Here is a 24701-nt window from a genome sequence, read left to right on the forward strand (position 1 = left end):
ACTTCAGTATAAGAGGTTGGAGGACCCTGGGGCTGCCATGCTGTGAGGAAGTCCAAGTCACACTGAGAGGCCATACATAGTTGCTCAGATTTAGAATTTCAGGTAAACCTGGCCTTCAAGTCATTTTCTAGCCAAGAAGACATACGGGTGAAGAAGCCATCTTGGAAGTGGATCCACCAGCCGCAGCTGTTTCAGCGCTCTAATACCATGCTTTTAAAATCAGCCTTCCTTGTTCTGCCTCTTATGAGTTTCTGACCCAGAATTAATGAACATAATAAAATTGTGGTGATTGGACACCACTAAATTTGGGGTGATTTTTTACACGGCCATAGATTACCAGAATGGTAAGGTGGAAAGTCTGGATATAAATAGTAAATTACTTTTGGATATAAAGTTAAGTTTTGAATTTTTTTTTTGTCTGCCAAAGAAAATATAGAGTATGTGCAAATGTTATCCTGTCAGGCTCATCTTGGATGCTAGTGTCCATCCAGATTAACTCACTAGACTTTAGATTCTCATTAACTGCAGAGAAATGTCATCCTGATGAACCACTTGAGGTTTCATGCTCAAAATTCTGGGTTCTTGTTATATTTCCATGTTGATCACCTGGAGGAGCTGGCAGTTTTATACCAGGTAAGGTCATCCTAGTCATTAGATTATAGAAAAATAACCTCAGTATCAGTGTCACAGTGAAATAGCCAATTTTCTTCTTTTTATTGTTTTTGAAATGAGAATGGGTGTGATTAGAACTATCCACCAGAGACCAGCTTTTGAGAATCAGCTGCTATTGAAAATCTGGATGTCCTCAGATCTGGAAGGCCAATAGAAACTCATCATAAAGCTTCTTTTACTCATCAGAAAGGGGAACAAGGCTAGAACTGGACAGGGTCCTGACCGCCCATCCCCATAAAGTGCTCTTTTGTCTCATTAAGTGGTTTTTAGCCTGTAGTGTGATTCAAAGGTGAACTTCTTGGGTACTGGACTAGGCCCTGTGAACCAGCTGAATTGATACAGCATTTTGTTGGTGTATGCTTCTGTATCCATTTCTGGGGATAATCCATAGCTTCCAACTGATTCTTACAGAAATCAGTGACCCAGAAAAGCATAGGAACTGCTGAACTTGATGTTTCCACATTGTCATTTAAAAACTTATCAGTTCAGTTCAGTCGCTCAGTCATGTCCAACTCTTTGCGACCCCATGACTCGCAGCACGCCAGGCCTCCCTGTCCATCACCACCTCCAGAGCTTACTCAAACTCATGTCCATCAAGTCGGTGTTGCCATCTCATCCTCTGTCATCCCCTTCTCTTGCCCCCAATCCCTCTCAGCATCAGGGTCTTTTCCAGTGAGTCAGCTCTTCGCATGAGGTGGCCAAAGTATTGGAGTTTCAGCTTCAGCATCAGTCCTTTCTATGAACACCCAGGACTGATCTCCTTTAGGATGGACTGGTTGGATCTCCTTGTAATCCAAGGGACTCTCAAGAGTCTTCTCCAACACCACAGTTCGAAAGCATCAATTCTTCGGTGCTCAGCTTTCTTTACAGTCCAACTCTCACATCCATACATGACCACTGGAAAAACCATAGCCTTGACTAGACGGACCTTTGTTGGCAAAGTAATGTCTCTGCTTTTCAATATGCTATCTAGGTTGGTCATAACTTTCCTTCCAAGGAGTAAGCGTCTTTTAATTTCATGGCTGCTGTCACCATCTGCAGTGATTTTGGAGCCCAAAAAAATAAAGTCTGACACTGTGTCCACTGTTTTCCCATCTATTTGCCATGAAGTGATGGGACCAGATGCCATGATCTTTGTTTTCTAAATGTTGAGCTTTAAGTCAACTTTTTCACTCTCCTCTTTCACTTTAAAAACTTATAGAGTAAGTAAAATCTTCTCTTCCCTCATCACTGCACCCAGATGCTCCTGGGGAACTTCTTTAGTTTTATTTAAGATCATTCATTGCCTATTGGGTGCATCTTTCAGATAATTAAGGATAGTTGGAGCACCAGCAACCAACTCATCTTACTCTTAAGTTTAGAAAAATTTGGCCAGCACTCATATGTTAAAATCACTTTGCAGTAGTTAAAGCATAGAGAGCTGGGATCTCTACATATAAAGGCTGAAAACACTGAGACTAACTTAATACAAATTCATTTTTCATGTGCACCACCATCCAATGTGGGTGTTCAATAGACTTTTCATGTGGTATTTCAGGAACCTAGGTTCCTTTTCTCTTGGGGTTCTGCCATCTTCTTGGGTCTTGTGTTCCTTTAGCAGCAGGCAGAAAAAGAGGGAGAGATGCAGACAGGGTGAGAGATTGCTAAGGCCTTGAGTTCCTCATTGTTACCCGTATTCCACTGGCCAGAAATAAGTCACATGGTCTCACCTGAAACAAGGGTGGTGGTGGTGGCATTTCCTAACAATAGCCTCATGCATTACTTTGCCAACAAAGGTCCGTCTGGTCAAGGCTATGGTTTTTCCTGTGGTCATGTATGGACGTGAGAGTTGGACTGTGAAGAAGGCTGAGCACCAAAGAATCGATGCTTTTAAACTGTGGTGTTGAGAAGACTCTTGAGAGTCCCTTGGACTGCAAGGAGATCCAACCAGTCCATTCTGAAGGAGATCAGCCCTGGGATTTCTTTGGAAGGAATGATGCTAAAGCTGAAACTCCAGTACTTTGGCCACCTCATGAGAAGAGTTGACTCATTGGAAAAGACTCTGATGCTGGGAGGGATTGGGGGCAAGAGGAGAAGGGGACGACAGAGGATGAGATGGCTGGATGGCATCACTGACTCGATGGACATGAGTCTGAGTGAACTCCGGGAGTTGGTGATGGACAGGGAGGCCTGGCGTGCTGCAAATCGTGGGGTCGCAAAGATTTGGACATGACTGAGCGACTGAACTGAACTGAACTGAATGAAGAGGAACAAAATCTTTGTTGGGCAACTGATCCTTTCTGCTACAATCAGAGTGTGCTTTTTAAGGATCCCAAATCTTAGAGATGAATAAAGTGGCTGAGATGGGACTTTTAGGCAATCCGTAAAGTTTTCCCTGTGGCTCAGATGGTAAAGAATCTGTCTGCAATGCAGGAGATCTGGGTTTGATCCCTGGGTTGGAAAGATCCCCTGCAGAAGGGAAAAGTTTCCCACTCCAGTATTCTGGCCTGGAGAATTCCATGGACTGTATAGTCCATGGGGTCGCAAAGAGTTGGACCCAACTGAGTGACTTTCACATAAAGTTTTCATGTGGCTCATAATCTTCACTTACCTGACACCTTAAGAATTAAGGTGATCCTCAGAAACTGTGAAGTCTGAGTTGATTGAAATATGTTTAAAAGAGGAAAATTACAGTTCTTGGATAATTGGAAATTTTATTTATTGTTTTAAGGAGCGACAGAGAGATTTGGGGCTGGTTTTTGGACTGGTTTATAATAGGACTTGTATAGTCACAGCAAAGAGAACTCTGTTTTCATTTTTGCAAAACTATTGCCACAAGTTTAGCTTTGTTATTGCATGTTTGCTCTTAAAAATGTTTCCATGCTTGGCAGAAATTTTAATGGCACATGTTTTTACCCTAATGGTTTTTATCTTTTTTGTGTTGCTTAGTTGCTTCATAATTATTTTTTTTTGTTTTATACAAGCTTAACCTCTCTCCTCAAATTATCTTATGATTTTTGTTCTGAAACTTCAGGGGCTATGGTATGAAATTATGAATTTCATTCTCAGTTTTTTTCATTAAGATACTTTTGATACCACATGTTATCAGAGTTGTTGACCTACCTATGAAATGTGTTTCTTCTATGACTTACTATGGAACAGTTCTGACAAGTTACTTACTTTCTGTTTTCTCATCTGTAAGATTTTATTGATCCAGTGAACTCCAACAATCTTGGAAGTAATGTTGAGGGCTAAGTCGACTTTTTCTTTTTTAAAGGCTGAATTCCTTATGTGATGTATCTGATAATATACTGAAACTGGGTCCAGTAATACTTGGACTCATTCCTTACAGAAATATTTTAGGGGGAAAAATGTCCTGATGTTGAGACCATTTTAAATAATGCCCAAGCACCAATTCTAATTCTTCTCAAATTCAAGGTTGAGAAATAGTTTTGCATAGCTCTGCTGATTTGTGCCAGTGATGCCTTTGAGGAGAAAATATGCTATAGTCCAGGGGTGTAGCAGTAATTCCCCAGTACTGGTCCCTAGATGTATGTACCATGGTCCATGACCATGGTCTTCTTGGGCTGCTGGAAAATAAGAACAAAGTAATAGGATATGGGTGAAAGGTTGACTGTTTTCTTAATCCTGGAATCCAGGGAAGGACTATCTTTTTCTCTGTGACTCTGTCCTGAAAAATTTTTCTTGATGAAATGTTCTTTCTTAATGAAATGGTGATGATAATAGATGTTAGTAATGGTGGAGGTAGGGTTATTTTTAATGTCTTTACTTGGATAAAGCCAGAAATTATATTGGTCCACTTCTTTAACACTCAAGGTTTTTCTTTTCCTTTTTAAAAACGTTTGTGGTCCAGTGGAGTGTAAAGTCGCTCAGTCATGTCTGCCTCTTTGTGACCCCATGGATAGCCCATGGAATTCTCCAGGCCAGAATATTGGAGTGGGTAGCTGTTCCCTTCTCCAAGGGATCTTCCCAACCCAGGGAACGTAAAGATCTAGCACTACTCCAAGTTGATGTTAAATGACTTTTCTGGAAGCAAATAAATCTTATAGCATTATCCATAGGTGACTTATAATTCAAATAAGTCTTAATGGAATTATTCCATAGGTGAGTAACTGTACCAGCGATTTTGACATGTGTAAGCATTTTTGTTTATTCCTGTCATTGGTTATTTTCATAAAACTGTTGATAATTATCATTAAGAAAAATAAAGTATGAACTTAATAACCTTATCTGTTCTCTTCTGCCAAGGCTATCTTTTAGTCTTGATAAACTTTTTTTTGGAGACATACAAAAAGTAAGCCTTGAATCTTAAAATTGTAATTATGTTTTTTGCTTTTTATCTATAAAGAATTTCTTGAGTTTATATCTGGCTTTAACCATTTTTTCTCCCCTCTAACACTATTGCTATTAATGCCGGTTTTAATTTCTTGGCATCATAAATGCACAAACGTATCACACACAGATGTGGTTTTGAGCAAGGATTGAAACTGTAAATTAGGAAGCAAGAGATTCACAGGGTTTCATCAGGCCAATTCACTGCAAAAAGTGACACAGTTGTACTGAAAATGTTTTAAATTGCTCATTTCAAACCTACTTCAGTAGCAAAATACCATGCGTGCAGCAGATTTGCAACCACGTTAGTCATTTTCTTTCCTCTGTTTCCTTGCTGTGTTTGTATTGGGAGCACAGAGTAATGTAATTTAGTAAATTATGATTTGATGGCTGGGCAACAGCCCCAGTGTTGAACAGTATTTGGATTATGATTACTTGCTGGCCTTGTCACAGTTGACATTAATTATTGATGGAAGTTTCAGAAATAGCGCATGTGCCAGGAGCTTTTCACCGGATCGCGAGCTCCAGGCAGCAGGGATGCTAACAAGGGTGGGGGAAGAGGCACCTGTGGCTTGTTTATGTCTGTGCACTGCGAGCCTGGACCGGGTGGGCTGAGTGGTACCTGTGCGTAAGTCATGGTGTAAGGGAAGGATGAACCGTCAGGCTTATTTCTATCGTGTTCCTCCCCAGGAATTACACCGAAGAAGCCAACTTCAGCCGGAGCCAGCCAAGACGAAGGCTCTCCAGACTGTCATTGAAATGAAGGTAGGAGCTATTCACATTTTTCAAAGACAGCTGTTTCCTCGGAGTTTGTTCTAAACTTGATGGTGACTAACACAAACGCATGAAATGTACGGTTGTGTTTTCCTTAGGCACCCTGATGGGTGCTTTTCTTCTGGATTTTTTTTTTTTTTTGCCTTCTCGGGTATGTTTAATTTATTGGCTCTTTAATGAGGATGCTTTTTCTGGGCAAAAGAATAAAGGGCTCAAGTATCCTTTGGCAGAAAGGAGCTGGCTTCATTTCCAGAGCATAGCCAGTGCTTTCAACCCTAAGGGAGGTTTTGTGTGTGCTTTAAAAGTAAATTTCTAAAGCGAGAATAATTCTTTTTTCTTCTCTCCATTCACATGATAATGAAAAGACACCTTGAGAAACTAACATTTGGCAAAGATAAGTTGTTTTTTGTGCAATGGAGGTGTTAACTAAGTAAAATTATGCTATCAGCAAAATTTACTTTTCAAAGAATAATAACTTTCTTATGACTTCAGTATTTTCTCCTAAGTCTGAAATTAATAATTATTAAATACAAAGTACTCTCTTTAACTGGGGGAGCATAGAGATATTTAAAAGAAGCAAAGATCCTCCTGGATGGATTTAGGGCATTTAAAGAATAATGTAGTATATAATGATGACTGAGCCATTAAGAAACCAATCTATGAAACCCAGTTGCTTTGTCAGTTTATAAAGATTTGAAGTCTTTTACTTTCACTTTTTGCCCAAAGGAAGCAAATAGTAGATTATTTCTTGTAAGAATAAATAATTATTGATTTTAGTTCCATGAGGGAAAAAATTCATAATGATGATGTTTGCAATTTGGATATTTCATGCCTAAGTATAACATTTGAGAGTTTGCTAGTCACCATCTTTCTACAAAAGAATTCTAAAGCTTGCTGATAGGGTAATGATTTTTCTGTCTTGGAACACATTATTTTGGATTGTCTGCCAAAAAATTCCCAAGTCCGGGGGGAAGGAAACTAATACAAGCTACTGAGTTCCTGGCATTACAAGTCTAACTTGAGTTTGTTTTTTTTTTTTTCCCTAGTCAATGACAATGTCTTCATCCAAGTGGATGTTTTTTGGAAATAACATAGAACATTTACTTTAAGACTTTATGTCCCCTAAGTGAGGTTACATGATTCATGGTACTTATAAATACATTTGCAGCAAATTGATTTGAAAAATATTATCAAAGGGATCAAATGCCAGTAAGGTTCAAAAATAATTGCTCATCTTGGCTCATCTATTCTTTTTGGATTTACATAATTTTGACTTATTTTGTAAATAAACTAACTATTCTACACTTGTAGGGGAGTATAGAATCTTGTAACAGAGATTTCTTCCTCACTTCACATTGGAACCAAACTTGAAACTTGGCCAAGGCTTAAACAACAACAACAACAACAACAAAAAACCAAAGAAGAATAGAAAAGGAAAAAGACAAGACAAAAGATTTTATTTCAGTTTTCTGCAAAGAGTCATTCAGTCTCCTTTCTCCCTACCTCCATACCTACCTCCCCAGTTCCAACACAATTAGTAATAGGATGTATATAAAACTATTTCCAAAGCATTCTTTTTTTTTTTTTAAAGGAAAGATTGTGTTTCAAAACTCTTTGGAGAAACCAGGAGTGGCATCTGTCCCAGAGTAGTGGTCATTTTCCTGTTAAAGGTCTCTGTACAAAGACTATTAGTGCTTTCTTGTGATTTTAAGTATAAAGTCTGTTTGCTTATAGCTTACTCTTTTTAGCATCATATGTTTTATTAGAAAACAAAAAATAGTAATAGTTATAACTATTTAATAGTTAATTAAAAACACTCCTTTGGGCTGTCTACATAAGAAGGCCATATAAAATATGTTTTAAATTATAAAATATAATTTTTAGGGCAAATTCACTCCATATGTTATCAGTAAATTGAGTCTGGAGTTTCATTTTTGTTTAAATGGATGCCAGTGATGCTGATTGGTAGAACACATTTTTAGGACAATTGATAATCAATATACTGTCAGGGAACTGAGCCTGGAGTTCTTCTGTTGTCTTTGAATGCCTGTTAATTTACAAAGCACTGCCTTCTGTTTTGTCAGTGGAGAAGTCTGGGTCCCATTAGCATCTATGCTCAGTGTGCATAAATTGAGTTATGTGGGCAGCTGGTAGAAGCTCATCTCCTCAGTCATGTGTGTAAGGTTGTGATGAAGGCTGTGATCTCTTCTGATTTTGTATATTATGTTTCTGTGAAATGGGAGGGAATATTGGAAACCCATATTTTATAAGCATTAGGGTTGACTACCAAATAGAACTAACCCTTAAAACTAATAGGTGCAACTTGAGACAGGGTTGTATTTTAATTTAAACACCTTTGGATAAAGGTGTCAGATACTACCTTGGCAAAACCTGAAGTTAAAAGGAGCTTTCCTGGAGTCAGTTGGACATTTAGTTTTGGGGAGGTGACATGAATTAAGGGTTTAGAAGCTACCCCTACTTTTCTCTTACTTCTCAAAGAAACTGAGGATGAAATTATGCGTCCTCATCTTCTCCAAAAATATACTTTACATCAACTCAGAAAGTTGTTATGAAAATCTGTGAAATCTTGTCCCAATTAGAGCGCTTTTAGAGCCACAGTCTGGTAGTTCTAGTAGATGTCTGTGTACCTCCCTGGGCTTTTAGAGTTGTGAAAATACATCTCTGTTGGGGAGGGCCATCTGCATACACTGAAGTGGGGGAAATTCTCTTGCAGCCATCACAACCACTGTCAGCCAGTTCAGTCAGGGGGGCTGAAGTCACCTGAATAAATATGAAAGGAAGCAAAGTAAATGAAGTTATTTGTGATTTATCTTCTTGCAGGAAGCTCCAAGTTTTAATTTTGATCCTGATTTGGTCTGGCAGGTATGTTCCAGGTTTGCACTTAGAACATTGTGTCTTTCAGAAAAATTAGTTTTCCTGTAGATGTTGCAGTGCTCTTCCTTTTCTTGCTTTTGTGACTAAAGATTCTTTACTAAGCTTCCCTTTCCTGCTGTTATGGAGAACAATTAAAAATGTAGTTAAATGATTTCCCCCCCTCCTTTTCTTTTAATTCCTTGAAAAGAATGTGTTTTAACCTACTTCTGTTATAAATTTGACATGTCATAAACATGATGTTCAAAAGTTTCACTTTCTTGGGTTCATTCATAAAGCTATATCTAGTGTTTTTTTTTTTAAACGAAAATGAATTATGGTAGCAACAGTACTTGTCAGATAATATCCGTTTTTTTTCTTTGATAGTTAAAACTAAGTGAATGAAAATCTAATTTAAAATGGCTAAAGCCTAAAGGAAATGTGTTGACCCATGTAACTGGGAAAAACAAGATATTGTTCAGGAATAGCTTGTTCCTGGGGCTCAAAGATGTTAACAGATTCCATTTTCTCTCATTCAATCTCTCATTTTAGGTTTCTTCATGTAAGTCTGTTTTCAGACAGAACCTTTCTGTGTGTCTGAGCAAAGTGGCTGCAGCATCTCCAACAATCACAGATAGAAGGGATAGGGAGAAAGAAGACTGTGTTTTTAAAAAATGGAAAAAAAAAAAAAAAAGGAAAAACAACCAACCCTGGAATAATAACAATTACTGAGATGGAGCATAGAATTTCACTCCAAATTTAACAACTCAGGCTGTAAGAAAAAACTTGAAATTCTCTAAATTCCATTAGCTTAATAAATTAGATGACATTCATCAATAAAAACTTTGTTAGCGCTAAATTCAGCACAGTTTATCAGATGGGATATATGAGTGACATATGGGTTTTAGTAAGAGTTGCAGATAATATACTTGATCTGGTGAACTTGTTAGCTAAAGTGGATTAAGAAGCTAGGGGCGTAATGTGACTATATGACAATATTTCTGTGGCAGCTGAAGTGAGGATTGTGGTTATTTAGGTTTCTTGTCACATAATCAGCTGTGGCACTTTTTGTGTCATGAGTGGTTCTTCTTGTGTAACATTTATCCCCACTAAGCTTTGCTATGGAAACTGAGTAGTAAGCAGTTCAATACTGAGCTTGACCAAGTTGTTGCCTCGTAGATGTGCTAGTGGTGAAAGAATATGACTTTGTGTTCAAGTGCTACCTCTAATGGTGAGGTTGATCTTTCGATTTTAAATCCACAACCCAAGCCTTGTCTTTGTGTTCAGGCAGATGTCTGCTGTTCTTCTGCATGGGGTTGACTGAGCTAATTTTCCGTTAAGAGATAGCTTGGTGTTTGATCAAATTCAGGCCGTTCAGTTTCAGCAGGCGTGGAAGGGATACACTGGAGCATGGGAAGGCAAGAACTACCTGGTAACTTTTCCCAGCATCACATAATTAAGAAGGGAAGGATTACGATTTCAAACCTTGGCCATTGAATTCATCCCACTTCCCACTGTGAATGTAATTTGAGTCCTGGGATCTAGTCAGGAATACCATGAAGTGGCTGAAATGTTTTCTTTGGCTCCAGGGCCTACCTAGGTTTATGTTACCCATCTTTTGAACAGTTATTTTATATGAGTCAAAACATGGCAGTCAGAATTGTTTTTTCTCCCAAGATTATGTGTTCATTGCAAATTTGTGTCAAGCTTCGTTTTTCTAGTCAAGGCATTATGATGGGTCTTAGGCCTTGAAAATAAGCCATGGCTCTTTCTGTGGCTACTAAGAAGAATTAACAACAAGAAAAAAAAAAAAAAATACTACCTGTATCACCAGTGACATCTACAGCTCAAACACTACTAACCACACATGGAGAACCAGGTATGAGGCATCTGGCATGTAATAACCCAGGAGCAGGCATGAGTAGCCCAATTTCACAGATGAAAAAGCCATGTTTTAGAGAAAATGAACAGCCTGCCCAAGGTCCTACAGCAGGTAGGTTGGCAGCTGAGAAATGAACACAGGTTTCTTCTCTGAAGTTCCTAGACTCCCTACTCTTATAGTCTGCTTTTACTGAAGACGGTTCCTAAGTTCAGCTGGTTTTTCTTTCCATGCTTTGGAAATTATGCACTGAGTTTTGCGTCTTCGAAGGGGTTGAGGCAGCTCATGAGAGCTCAAGAGGTCTATTTGATATTTTTAGTAAGCTGCAATATTGTACTTTGTGCTGTAAAGTAAGATTCATCATTTTTACATGTGTATGTTATCAACCCTGCAAATGGGCCTCCAAAATAATGTACCCTACAGCCAACATATGCCCTGTGTTTGTTTGTCTGTTTTTGTTTTTTTTTTTTCTTTCCTGGGTTTTAAGTCTTGCCCTGAAGCCTTTATAGCAACCTGGAGCATAACTCATTTAAACTTGCAAAGCCCTGTGTTTTTGATGTGCACTATCCACTTACAATATAAGAAATTATCCTTTAGCTTATTTTTTCTTGAGCAATTTCTTCATCTTCTCATCTTTCAGCTGAAAAAAAAAAAAGCCTTGTCCCATTTAACTATTTTCCTTAAATAAGGGGAAAAAATGTGGGTTTTAAGTGATAGCCAGAAAAAGCAAAATGTCAAGTTAAATGTTAGCTCTGGATGATATATGGTTGTCATTTAGAAGCAGGGAAGATTTTTTTTAAAAATGAACTTTTTTCTGCTCAAACTTTTCATATATGTGTTTGACTCTAAATGTTCAAGTTGTTAATTTATAATTCCTGCTATAAACAGGTTTATTTTGTGTGAATATAACTCATGAATTTGAATTACAAATACCACTGCTTACCAAGCAGCTTTTTTGTGCACAGCACCATGGTGGGCCTTTCAGAAAAAGTGAGCGCTCAGTCTTTAAGGGGCTAATGGAAGGAATAGGGCTCTTATACAAGCCAGGATCTAAATACTGACCTAAGAACAGCAAAATGGGCTGCAAAAGCTCAGAGGATATTAAATAAGAAAGGAACAGGGAATGTTTTTTTGGAGAAGATTGCATTTGAGAAGAGCCTTGAAAAAAATGGCATGATTTTGAAAGAGGGTAGAGGGATTCTTTATAAACAGTAGAAACTATATCGGCAAAGGCAAGGAGGTTGGAAATTATGAGACATATCTGGAGAAGAACAAACTGTTCAGTTTGGTTGAGAGAAGACTTTAAAAAGCAATAGAAGATCAAATGAAACCATGAGAAAGTGGGAGAAATAAATAATAGAGAAAAAAGCTGAAATTAATGAAATAGAAACCAAACATATACATGTTCAGTTCAATCGCTCAGTCGTGTCCAACTCTTTGTGACCCCATGGACTACACCACGCCAGGCCTCCCTGTCCATCACCAACTCCCAGAGCTTACTCAAACTCATGTCCACTGAGTCGGTGATGCCATCCAACCATCTCATCCTCTGTAGTCCTCTTCTTCTCCTGCCTTCAATCTTTCCCAGCATCAGGGTCTTCTCCAGTGAGTCAGCTCTTTGCATCAGGTGGCCGAAGTATTGGAGTTTCAGCTTCAGCACAATCCTTCCAATGAGTATTCAGGACTGATTTCCATTAGGATGGGCCGGTTGGATCTCCTTCCTGTCCAAGGGACTCTCAAGAGTCTTCTCCAATACCACAGTTCAAAAGCATCAATTCTTCGATGCTCGGCTTTCTTTATAGTCCAACTCTCACATCCATACAGGACTACTGGAAAAACCATAGCTTTGATTAGATGGACCTTTGTTGGCAAAGTAATGTCTCTACTTTTTAATAAGCTGTCTAGGTTGGTCATAACTTTTCTTCCAAGGAGTAAGCGTCTTTTAATTTCATGGCTACAGTCACCATCTGCAGTGATTTTGGAGCCCCCCAAAATAAAGTCTGACACTGTTTCCACTGTTTCCCTATCTATTTCCTGTGAAGTGATGGGACGAAATGCCGTGATCTTTGTTTTCTGAATGTTGAGCTTTAAGCCAAGTTTTTTCACTCTCTTCTTTCACTTTCATCAAGAAGTTCCTTAGTTCTTCTTCACTTTCTGCCATAAGGGTGGTGTCATCTGCATATCTGAGGTTATTGATATTTCTCCCAGAAATCTTGATTCCAGCTGTGCTTCCTCCAGCCCAGCGTTTCTCATGATGTACTCTGCATATAAGTTAAATAAGCAGGGTGCCAATATACAGCCTTGACGTACTCCTTTCTAATTTGGAACAAGTTTGTTGTTCCATGTCCAGTTCTAACTGCTGCTTCCTGACCTGCATACAGGTTTCTCAAGAGGCAGGTCAGGTGGTCTGGTATTCCCATCTCTTTCAGAATTTTCCACAGTTTATTGTGATCCACACAGTCAAAGGCTTTGGCATAGTCAATAAAGCAGAAAATAGATGTTTTTCTGGAACTCTCTTGCTTTTTCCATGATCCAGCAGATGTTAGCAATTTGATCTGATACATGCTAAAACATTGATGAACCTTGAAACATTATGCTAAATGAAAGAAGCCTGCTGTGAAAGGACACATCTTATATGATTCCATATATATATATGAACTGTCCAATATAGGCAACTCTATAGAGATAGAAAGTAGATTAGTGGTTTCTATCAAGAGATAGAAAGTAGATTAGGAACTAGGGGGAGAGGAGAAACAGTTGTGACCACTAATAGGTACAGCAGTTTGGGGTGATGAAAGTATTCTGGAATTAGTTTGTGGTGATGGTTACATAAAGCACTGAATTGTACACTTTAAAAGAGTGAATTTTATGGTATATATATTGTATATCAATAAAGCTATTGCTAAAAAGTGATGATATTACAAACAAAAGGATCAATAACTTTGATTACTCAAAGATTAAAATATAAAATGAGCTATAGAATAACCAACTAGGAGATGCATTTCTGAGGTTTATGGTAGTTAGTTTTAATAAAGAGGTTATATTTATTAGTGTGAAATAAAAGTTTGGGGAAAATAACGTACCATTAATTCTAGACATTCTTGACATTAATTCTATAAGTGGAGATTATATAGGATTTTTTCTTCTTTTGCCCCCTGTGTTCTTATGTTTTCAATAATGTGCATTCATCTTATAGGGATGATCAGGAATTATTATTTAGGAAAAAAAGCAATAAGTTTGTTGAAAGAAAAATCATCTATCAAAAATCTTAAACAGTTTCTTCTGATTTCTTTTGCTGAACTAAAGACTCCAAAGTGGAGAAGGTTATATTATGTATGGAAGTTGAGAATATGGTTCTGCCACTTGTTGTTTCTCCGAAGTCCAGCTTTCCCTTCTGTGAAATGGAACCATGATACCAGGCTTCATAGAGTTGTGATGGGGATTAAAATGGATTTAAGACATGGGAAAATCCTGGCGTACATTAGATACTCAAGGAATTCTCTGCTTGTCCATCTAGTCCTTTTCAGTCTGGAAATGGAATTTTACCTGTAAAAAAGGGGAGGTACCTTTGAGCAAGGACCACTGGAGAGAAAGAATTTAACAAGCTTATTTCAGGCAGACTCTTAGCTCTGCATACACACAAGGTTTACATGTGGAAAGATTTTAAAAGTATCTTTGAAATCAGAAATCAGTGGAGAAAAAACAGTAACTCCCAGTAGGCCTGTGGTGTAATAAATGATCCGGGACTTTGCTGGGCCCTTGGCAAGTCACTTGTCCCCTCTTGCTCTCACTATTCTCATTTGGCAAATGAAAGGATTGAACAAAGTGTCCTGCTTTAAAAATTCTACCAAATCTGAAGGATTGGTGACTGGCAATTTGGGCTCTCAAAGGGCCTGCCTGGGGAGTCTGAATTGACAAGGCATTCTTGCAGTTTACATCTTTGCTTTGTTTGCTCCCTCGCGACCAGCTCTGCCCAGGCCAGCAGCCCCTGCCTTCTCCCTTGTTGGTGCTCAGGTTCCCAGCTTATTGTTTATTTAGGGACTGCAATTTCCTTATTGGCGTGTGCCCCCCTCCAGCAGAGTTGAGAAGTCAACCACAGGCCTCAAGTGAACCCCCCTTCAAGTTTCAGTAATGATAGTGTACCGGCCATCTCATGCCTCATCCCTAAGGCATGGTCCAGTTTCCACATCCCTCAGGCCACGCTGGTGACTTGGGGTGGCCTGAATTCCTCTGCCGCCTGTTGCTTTTTCCATGAGATAAGCGTTTTGAATGTAGAAGGATTTGTGTTATGTTTTGGAGATCCTTAGAATGAGGTCTCAAACCAGGACTATTGGGGACTTCGGGGAGGTGTTAAAAGAAATGGGAGAGCAAGTTAAGGTCCTAGAAAGCCAGAAGGAGAACTTCTTCACCTTATCTTTTCCCAAAGAGAGTTGGAAGAGAACAGAAGTGTCAGGTGTCCATCTTTTTATTCCTCTCTGAAATGCATTCACAGTTTTGCAAAGTAGTATTTCACTGAATTTCTGGGAAATCAGCCCTGTTTGTAATCAGATGTTTGTGAAAGATGACATGGATCCATTCTTGGGAGGGCAGGCTGCAGACATCGAGGGGCTACTCCTGTCATTTGGAAGCAGTTTCTTAAACTTCTTCTTCCTCTTCTTCTCTTTCCAGCATCGTCATTATTTTCTTTTGACCTTGCTCTGTCATCTTTAAAGGCTAAAAGTACTATGTGGAAGAAAGAACCAAAGTAGACTTGCTTCTAGGTGGTTGACTATCTCTCAATCCAGTCTTTCCTGAGATTATCCCAGGGACAGCAAGGTCCCAGTGTGGCTTCCTCATTCCTAGTCAAGGGAAGTTTTATGGAAGGAACCATTCTAGTTTTATGAAAGATGTTTTTTTAAAAATGATTAGAGATGAAAATTCAGGTGATACAAGGAAATGCTTCATGAAGTCTTATCATGAAGCAGACAGTCTCCATTTGGAGAACTGCAAAATAAGGTGGAAGGTAGGAAACTTTCCTAGGATAAGGAATAAAGAACAAGAAAGAGAAAAATAGAGAGTATCTGATTTGCTAGGACCTCATAGTCCACCTTGTTTGAAGTAACAATAAGTAAGGAAATAAGTATACAGTTGGCTTAGTGTTTGGTGATTGGCTGACTGGATATACTATGTTTCTGGTCCGGTAGAACATTTACAGGGACATGAAAGTTAACGTATTTTAGTGTGTGGATGTGGCACCCTCTTGAGCCCAGAAAGTTATTTCAACAAAAGAGAAAATCTTAGGCAAGTTAATTACCTTTTGTAAGTATTGTGACCTATAAAATGGGTAAAATAAATACTTACTTCATAGGGTTATGGGCAAGACTAAATGAGATTTTCTAGCATAGTGCTTGCCTTAATTAATAATACACATGAGCTGATGTTATTAGTATTAACTTCATTTTTAAATACCAGAATGGAGAAACGTTGTTTGCTTCTGTCCTGTGCTATTCCTTTCTGTATATTCAGATAATCCAAATATATTTATTTAACATAAATGGGAAAGAAAACATAGATGAAAAGAAAATCCTTTGATTTCTTTTCCCAACCTGAGAAACTTATAAATAAATACTGATTTTTGTGTCATCCCTTCCTTAAAGGGAATGTCCTTGGAGGCCAAGTCATTGTTAAACACAGGCACAAACAACAACAAAAAACCAGTTTCTGATGCACCCAGTTCACAGGTTGGTACTGGAGAGGCTCTATGTTAGTTTGTGGCACAGACATATGGATACGGTTTTAAATTGACCATTGCTCCCTTCCATGCATTCGAAATGTAAGAAACTTTCAATATTAATTAAAGCAGCTTTGTATGTAGGGCTGATACTCAGTTGAGAGGCATAGGTATAGCTATAATGATTGTAAAATACTGAAATACTTCCGTGGTTATCCCAAAGCCTCAGAGTACGCCTCCCACTCTAGCTCTTACCCCAAATTCAGCAAAGAGTTATCCCCTGCTCCTGCAGAGACTCTGAGACCTGGTTGCAGTGCTCCAGGTGGCAGCTGTTCTGGTTGGTTCTTGCCCCACGCAGTATTGCTGTTGAATGTCTCCACAATCTGTTGAATGTCTCCACAATCACCCCGACTTAAAACACTGGGATTCGGTTTCCAGTTATAATATGACTCCATTGAAACTGCCCTCATGTCACCAGTAATACTCTAATTTTTTTTCTTAGTCTTTAGTGTCTTCAAATCTTTGTTTGACCTTCTTTCTTTCTTGAAACTTCACTTGCTAATTTTCTGCAACTTTTTCCATGATTTCCATAACTTTTTCTTGTTTTTTTTTTTTTTTTTAACCTGTCTTTCCTCTGGCAGTACTGCTGCTGGTTTTTCTATACTTGATTCTCAGCTGTATCTGAGAATTCTTTCACTGCTAGGCAAATGACCCATCATCTCTACTGTCTCAACTTCCATTTTAGCTTTTGTTGTTGTTCAGTCACTCAGTTGTGTTTGACTCTTTGCAACCTCATGGACTGCAGTGCGCCAGGCTTCCCTGTCCTTCACCATCGCTCAGACCTTGCTCAAACTCATGTCCATTGAGTCAGTGATGCCATCCAACCATCTTGTCTACTGTCATTCCCTTTTCCTCCAGCCTTCAATCTTGCCCAGCATCAGGATCTTTTCCAGTGAGTCAGTTCTTCACATCAGGTGGCCAAAGTATTGGAGCTTCAGCTTCAATATCAATTCTTCCAATGAATATTCAGGACTGATTTCCTTTAGGATTGACTGGTTGGATCTCCTTGCAGGGAGATCTCTTGATCTCATCTCTCTGGGACTCTCAAGGGTCTTCTCCAGCACCACAGTTCAAAAGCATCAATTCTTCAACACTCAGCTTTCTTTATAGTCCAACTCTCACGTCCATACATGACTTTGTAAAAACTATAGCTTTGACTATACACACCATTATCAGCAAAGTAATATCTTTGCTTTTTAATACGCTGTCTAGGTTTGTCAGAGCTTTTCTTTGAAGGAGCAAGCTTCTTACTTTCATGGCTGCAGTCACCATCTGAAGTAATTTTGGAGTCCAGGACAATAAAGTGTCTTACTGATTCCATTGTTTCTCCATCTGTTTGCCATAAAGTGATGGGACTGGATGCCATGATCTTAGTTTTTTGAATGTTGAGTTTTAAGTAAGCTTTTTCACTCTCTTTGACCTTCATTAAGAGGCTCTTTAGTTGCTCTTTGCTTTCTGCCATAAGGGTGGTGTCATCTGTATATCTAAGGTTATTGATAATTCTCCCCACAATCTTGATTCCAGCTTATGCTTCATCCAGCCTGGCATTTCACATGATGTTCTCTGCATATAAGTTAAATAGGCAGGATGACAGTAAACAACCTTGATGCACTACTTCCCAGTTTTGAACCAGTCTTTTGTTTCCTGTCTGGTTCTAACTGTTGGTTCTTGATCTGCATACAGATTTCTCAGGAGACAGGCAAGGTGGTCTGGTATTCCCATCTCATGAAGAATTTTCCACAGTTTGTTGTGATCCACACAGTCAAAGGCTTTGGTGTAAGTGAATAAAGCAGAAGTAGATGTTTTTCTGGAACTCTTGCTTTTTCTATGATCCGGCGGATGTTGGCAATTTGATCTCTGGTTCCTCTACCTTCTCTAGCCTCACTTGTGCTTTGCTAGCATGTGAGATGAGTGCAATTGTGTGTTAGTTTGAACATTCTTTGGCATTGCCTTTCTTTGGGATTGAATTGAAAACTGAGGTTTTATTATTAACTTCTCCAAGGCCATCTTATTGCATTCTTTTTACCAGCTTATAAATAATTCCCAGTCAGACTCAAGTATACACTCTTAGCTTGATTCTGAAGAGTGCTTATCAATTCATCTCCATCTTTCTTTCATTTCCTACTCCAATGCAACTAAAAGTGATCTATACTTTTTAATCAGTCCTGTCTTACTCCTCCTTGATACATATTCCATATGTGCATGCTCAGTCATGTCCAACTCTTTGCAACCCCATGGACTGTAGCCCACCAGATTCTGCTGTCCATGGAATTTTCCTGGCAAGAATATTGTAGTGGGTTGCCATTTCCTACTCCAGGGGATCTTGCCAACCCAGGGATTGAACCCATGTCTCCTGCATTGGCAGGTGTATTCTTTACCACTATGCCACCTGGGAATCCCTACATAGTCCATACTTGTTCTCTTATTCCTTTAACTTATATTAATTAAAATTTAATTTCTGACTTCTCTGTGTTCTTACACAGGGCTATATCTAACTATATTTTAGTATTATCTTTTGCACTATTTCTTGTATATTATGCTTTCTAGTTACAAGTGACTGAAACTCTGCTATTGTATTTTAATATTCTGAAGAGTGTATGATTCAGATGTAGCTGTATCTTGCTGTTCAAATGATGTTATAAGGGCCCCATTATTTAGGCAGATTCTTACTGCCTAAAGAAGTATCAAAGAAGACATGGTATCAAAGAAGACATGACCCAGCCACAGACCCATATTTTTCTTATCATTCATAATCTCAGAAAAGGAGAGGTCCTTGATTTTGTGTCAGTTCCCTCAAAGAACTCTGCTTGGCCTTGATGGCTTAATGAGTTCACCCCTGGATCATTCAGTGTCCAGAGGTGGTGCTTGTCACCAAGGGTCAGACTGGAAAACCCCACTAAAACCACAGGGAGTTGGGGCGATGTAGTTCCCAAATGGGGAAGGAGTTGAGCAGATAGTTAAAAAGAAATAGATACATGCTACAGCTAGAAAGAGGAAGGAAGGGAATCTTGATAGAGGACCTACTGTGTGGTAGGTATTATCCTGGAAGGTGTGCATCTTGTCACTCGTTCTATTCTCATCACAACCTCAGGTTATAGGATTAGCAAGGTTAGGAATATAGTCATTAAGGTGGATTGAAAATAGATGCTACTGTCTTCTACATGTGTATGTCACGGAACTGGGAGTGGATAGGGACTTACTATACTGTTGTTGGCCTATAACAGCAACCCTTTATTCTCCTGAGGGAGTTTCATGATAGATACTTTGCATGCATTACAGATCACTTGTAATTTTCATAACCTGCTCTTGAGCATGGTCTTATTTAAGGGGAGCTCGGTGTTTTGCCCAAAGACATAAAAACCTGAAGCAGGGTGTGCATTCAGGTTTGTGACTGTACTCTTGCCTGGAAAATCCCATGGACGGAGGAGCCTGGTAGGCTGCAGTCCATGGGGTTGCTAGGGGTCGGACACGACTGAGCGACTTCACTTTCACCTTTCACTTTCATGCATTGGAGAAGGAAATGGCAACCCACTCCAGCGTTCTTGCCTGGAGAATCCCAGAGACGGGGGAGCCTGGTGGGCTGCTGTCTATGGGGTCGCACAGAGTCGGACATGACTGAAGCGACTTAGCAGCAGCAGCAGCAGCAAGAGTTAGTTGGATTGTTTTATTTTAGCTCTGTTTGTTAGATACGAGTCTGTTAACCTCCACAACAAATTAATACATGGAGACGAAAACCTCAGAGGTCACAGTGTGTCCATCAAGAACCACCAGCGATGCATCTTCTCCCTGAGGGTCATTAGTAATGTGCCCAGAGACAGTACAGCAGAATGATGCATTCCTAGGGAGTGGATTTCATGAAGAATGAGTCAGAAGTAGGCCAGTGAGACCATGAAAAGAAACATCAAAGCACCCTAACTGCTTTTACTTTGAACTAGCCCAACCTAATTCTGTGCTTGTACATTTTGTTCTAAAGAATTAGATACCATCTGAATAAACAGACAAACAAGAAAACAACATGAAAAAACAGCATGTCCGTTGTCATCTTCTAATCTAGGTCATCATCTTTGTATATTTTGATAAGGCTCAGGAAGAAGAGTTTTTGAAATTTTGTTTTTTTTCCTCCTAACATGCCTTAGGCCCAAGTTGACTTCTTTCTGGAGTACTTAACTTGGGCTCACATAACCATGGTGAACCCCACACAATAAATCCTTCAAAAAGCAGGGCATTACTCAGATAACTGAACTGAGGACTGCTCAGTTATGTTTGCAGCTGCAACTAGATGATTTTAAAAAGTTAAGCCTTCAAGAGCCTCTGTGGTATCCAGTAATAATAGTCTAGAATTTTATTCTAAATAAAGTGTAATATAATTATGTAAGGATGTTTCCTGAACATTAGATCACATCTTCTCTTTAAACCATTCGGCCCTATTTTTGTTGATTAATGTCCGTAGACTGTTATGTGATCACAGAGAGTTCCATGCTCTTTAAAAAAAAAACAACAAAAAAAAACCCTTGTATTTTCTTTCCTGGCCAGATATTAAAATGAAACTAGTAATTCTTCCTGTAATTGAAAGGAAAGCACATTGTGACACTCAGCAATAACATAATTGTTACTTTTTGTGACTAAATGATACTGCTTTTTTGATGTTCCACCCACTCACCATTTCAGTGTTCACAGTTCCTAGACAGGAGCTGAAATCTGTTTCTTGGTGTTTAAGAGGAACATAATGTTTGACAAACACAAAAAGGATAATAAAGGCATCCTTACTGGCAAATTTGCTCCAGAAAGTTTACTCCTAGAGTTGCTGTACACTTAGGCCAAATTGGATATCTTTGGAGAATAGCTTCATGTTTTTCTAAATGTAATTGACCAGTAAAGTTGTTCTTGTTTCTTTTACATTGATTCGTCTTGTTCTTTGTGTAAGCTGGACACCTAAATTCATTTAAAATACCCAAGTCACACAAGGACCTTATGAAAGTGCAGATTCAGATTCAGTAGTTGTGAGCTGAGGCCTGAGAGTCTGTATTTCTAAAAAGCTCCCAGGTGATGTCAGTGCTATGGTCTGTAGACTACACGGTGTAACAAGGATATAGACTGCTCCATGGTAGAGAAGGAAGGGTGCCCACGTATCTTGTTCACATCTACCTGGTATCTCACACATCTGGTGCCTGGTACCCAGCAGATGCTCAGTATGCATTTGTTGAATGACTGAGAGAACTTCTTGTATCTAAATTTACTATCAACTATAGCAGACATGTCCTAGAAAAATCCAAAGATTATGTATATCCAAAGATATTATATATATATAATAAAGCAGAGATGAAATAAATTTATTTTAGTCTTTCCACCTGACATCTATCCTTACAGCTATAGTCCCTGCACTCGTGTGCTTGCTAGTATTCATGGCTGATTCCAGAATTACCAGGCTGGGCCCATTAGGTAGGTGATTGCTAGGGGTTTACTTCCAGTGATTTATTGTTTGCCCATCAGAAGGGTGTCCCTGGTGGCTCAGACAGTAAAGAATCTGCCTGCAATGCAGGAGACCCAGGTTTGATCCCTGGGTCAGGAAGATCCACTGGAGAAAGGATAGGCTACCCACTCCAGTATTCTTGGACTTCCCTTGTGGCTCAGCTGGTGAAGAATCTGCCTGCAGTGTGGGAGACCTGGGTTCGATCCCTGGGTTGGGAAGATCCCCTGGAGAAGGGAAGGGCAACTCACTCCAGTATTCTGGCCTGGAGAATTCCAGGAACAGAGGAGCCTGGTGGGCTGCAGTCCATGGGGTCGCAAAGAGTTGGTCCTCAGATAACTATTTTGCATCTTTTGAATGATGGATATAAAATAGTCTTGGACATGAATCTTTCAGTAGGAGTTATGATCTGTATGTATAAAATAAAGTATTATTACAAGTATTTTATGAGTATGTGGAAAGAAATGACTTAAAGAGCTATTCAATTCAGACATTTTTTTCTAACTCATGGGGAATGAAGCAAACACATTTCAGTTGTTTTCAGCCCCTGCAATCTTTAACATTCCTGCAGTCTTTAACAAAAATATATTATAAAAGCAAAACAATTTCATGCTTTTCCTATCCCAAGACTACTTGAAAAATGTCACCTGAGACATGGAGCGGCAAGTTCAGGGAGCATGGGAGTCTGCCTGTTCTCTCACTGCTCAGGGTTCAGAGCAGGCTCTCAGCAAATGACTTGAGTGACAGAAGCTGACAAGGTGATGTGAATATTTAAGCCCTCGATTATTTTAAGTTGGGGCTAATCATGGCAAGTTTTCTTTTGAAGAATCCAAATCATTGTTTTGACTCTTTTCTTCAGTATATAACCCTGAGCTTAACGTGATCATTAAAGTTCTATTTTTCCCCCCAAGAATTGACTTCTAGAGTAATAACACTGGAAGACTCAAAGTAAATAGAATGCTTTGCTGTAGGACCTTGCAGAATGATTAATGCTAATATGCATTGGGAATCCCCAATAATCATTTCTCAAACTTATTTGACCCTGCAGGCCCCTTTTCACAGAGCATTTGGTTTCTGTGAACTTCAGGAAAAGCTGTTTCTATTTCACTTTTTCTGTCTCTAAGGAAGGCCTAGAATTATCTGCTTTGAGAGCTTGCTTCTTTGTGAAACACAATCTAGATGAGTATTTGAAAATCACTACATAAATTATTTTAAAATATCCATTATAGATAATATGTAAAGATATTCTGATGAAGATTCTTTGGTGATTGAGAGTAAAATATTGCTCTACCTTCTAAAATTCCACTTTGAGGATGTCTTCACTTAAGTTTTTTTTCTCTCTCTTGTACACTAGTGCTTGAGTTACTGAGCATGTGCATTTTGTATTTGTTTTGAAAGTGAAAGTTGCTCATTATGTCTGACTCTTTGCAACCCTATGGACCATACAGTCCATTCACTTCCCCAGGCCAGAATACTGGAGTGGGTTGCCTTTCCCTTCTCCAAGGGATCTTCCCAACCAGGGATAGAACCCAGGTCTCCCACATTGCGGGCTGATTCTTTACCAGTTGAGCCACAAGGAAAGCCCAAGAATACTGGAGTGGGTAGCCCATCCCTTCTCCAGCAGATCTTCCCAACCCAGGAATTGAACCGGGGTCTCCTGAATTGCAGGCTGATTCTTTACCAACTGAGCTATCAGGAAAGCCCTCTGTTTTGAAAGGCAATGTTTATATACCACATTGAGCTATATCAGGACATGTGAGATAGTTTTCTTCTATAGTCTTCCTTAAACACATGTTTTTAGTGATTTATCTTAGCTTTAGAGATTTTTGAAAAAGAAAAAAAAAGATTGTTCTCTTTGAATTTCTGAAACTGAAGCAATGGAGCAGCTGTGACCATGGCAGTCATTTTCTTTGCCTTAATTTTTCATGCTTATATTTTCTCATGTCTTTCTCTGGCTCAGCATTTTGAATATCTTCTTGGGCAGAATCAATGCACCATCTAATATGTTTGTATTTTGCATCTTTTATCTTCCCTAGATCTTGCTGATATTCTTCCATCTCCTTTTCTCCATGCTTGTGATTTTGGTTATGAGTTCTTGAAATGGACTTCTTACTATAAGAACAGAAATATCAATAAGGACAGAAAAATAGATCTTTATTAAAGTAACTTCTACAATATCCATTTCTCTATCATCTTTTTTTCTTTCATTATTTTCTTTTGATGTTCTTGCACATCTGTGACTAAAAGAAAAAAGTTTGGAAGGAAAAAGAGGCTGCTTATTTTAAGAAAATTAGTAAAATTAAAATATTATTTTAAAAACGTGTTTTACTAATTTGGTGAAATTTTAACTCAGGTATGTATAGATCAAAAGGATTTTCTATGTTTCTATGTGACTTCATTCTGATCTTTCTTTAGCAATGTGTAATTTTTAAAAGTCCAGTGAAAAGCTCCTTTTAACCCATTTTGAAGTTAGCAGTTGTGGTCACTGCTAACTAAACTCTTAGAAGTGGACTGAGAGGAAAGCTGAGGGTTGCTTTTCCCCTTGTCTGCATGATTGAGATGAAACTTTAACAAGTGCTAACAAGAAATAAGGAGAAGGCAATGGCACCCCACTCTAGTACTCTTGCCTGGAAAATCCCATGGACGGAGGAGCCTGGTAGGCTGCAGTCCATGGGGTCACTAAGGGTTGGACATGACTGAGCGACTTCTCTTTCACTTTTCACTTTCATGCATTGGAGAAGGAAATGGCAACCCACTCCAGTGTTCTTGCCTGGAGAATCCCAGGGACGGGGGAGCCTGGTGGGCTGCCATCTATGGGGTCGCACAGAGTCGGACACGACTGAAGCGACTTAGCAGCAGCAGCAGCAACAAGAAATAAAGTTTAAAATATGGGACTACAAAGTATATTTCAGTACACATATATTTATATACATATG

The 24701-nt window shown here is 39.0% G+C and overlaps 1 protein-coding gene across 1 annotated transcript in view; it reads left to right on the top strand.

The window, feature by feature from the left end:
• ERC2 (ELKS/RAB6-interacting/CAST family member 2) overlaps positions 1 to 24701 on the top strand; it is an 882456-nt gene that overhangs the window by 283472 nt on the left and 574283 nt on the right. Inside the window, exon 4 of the mRNA XM_010851669.1 lies at positions 5695 to 5769. Coding sequence (XP_010849971.1) covers positions 5695 to 5769 — 75 coding nt within the window. The remainder of the gene's footprint in view (positions 1 to 5694; positions 5770 to 24701) is intronic.

This window comes from Bison bison, unplaced genomic scaffold (genome assembly GCF_000754665.1).
Source record: "Bison bison bison isolate TAMUID 2011002044 unplaced genomic scaffold, Bison_UMD1.0 scf7180017864304, whole genome shotgun sequence".
NCBI classification, from domain to species: domain Eukaryota; kingdom Metazoa; phylum Chordata; class Mammalia; order Artiodactyla; family Bovidae; genus Bison; species Bison bison.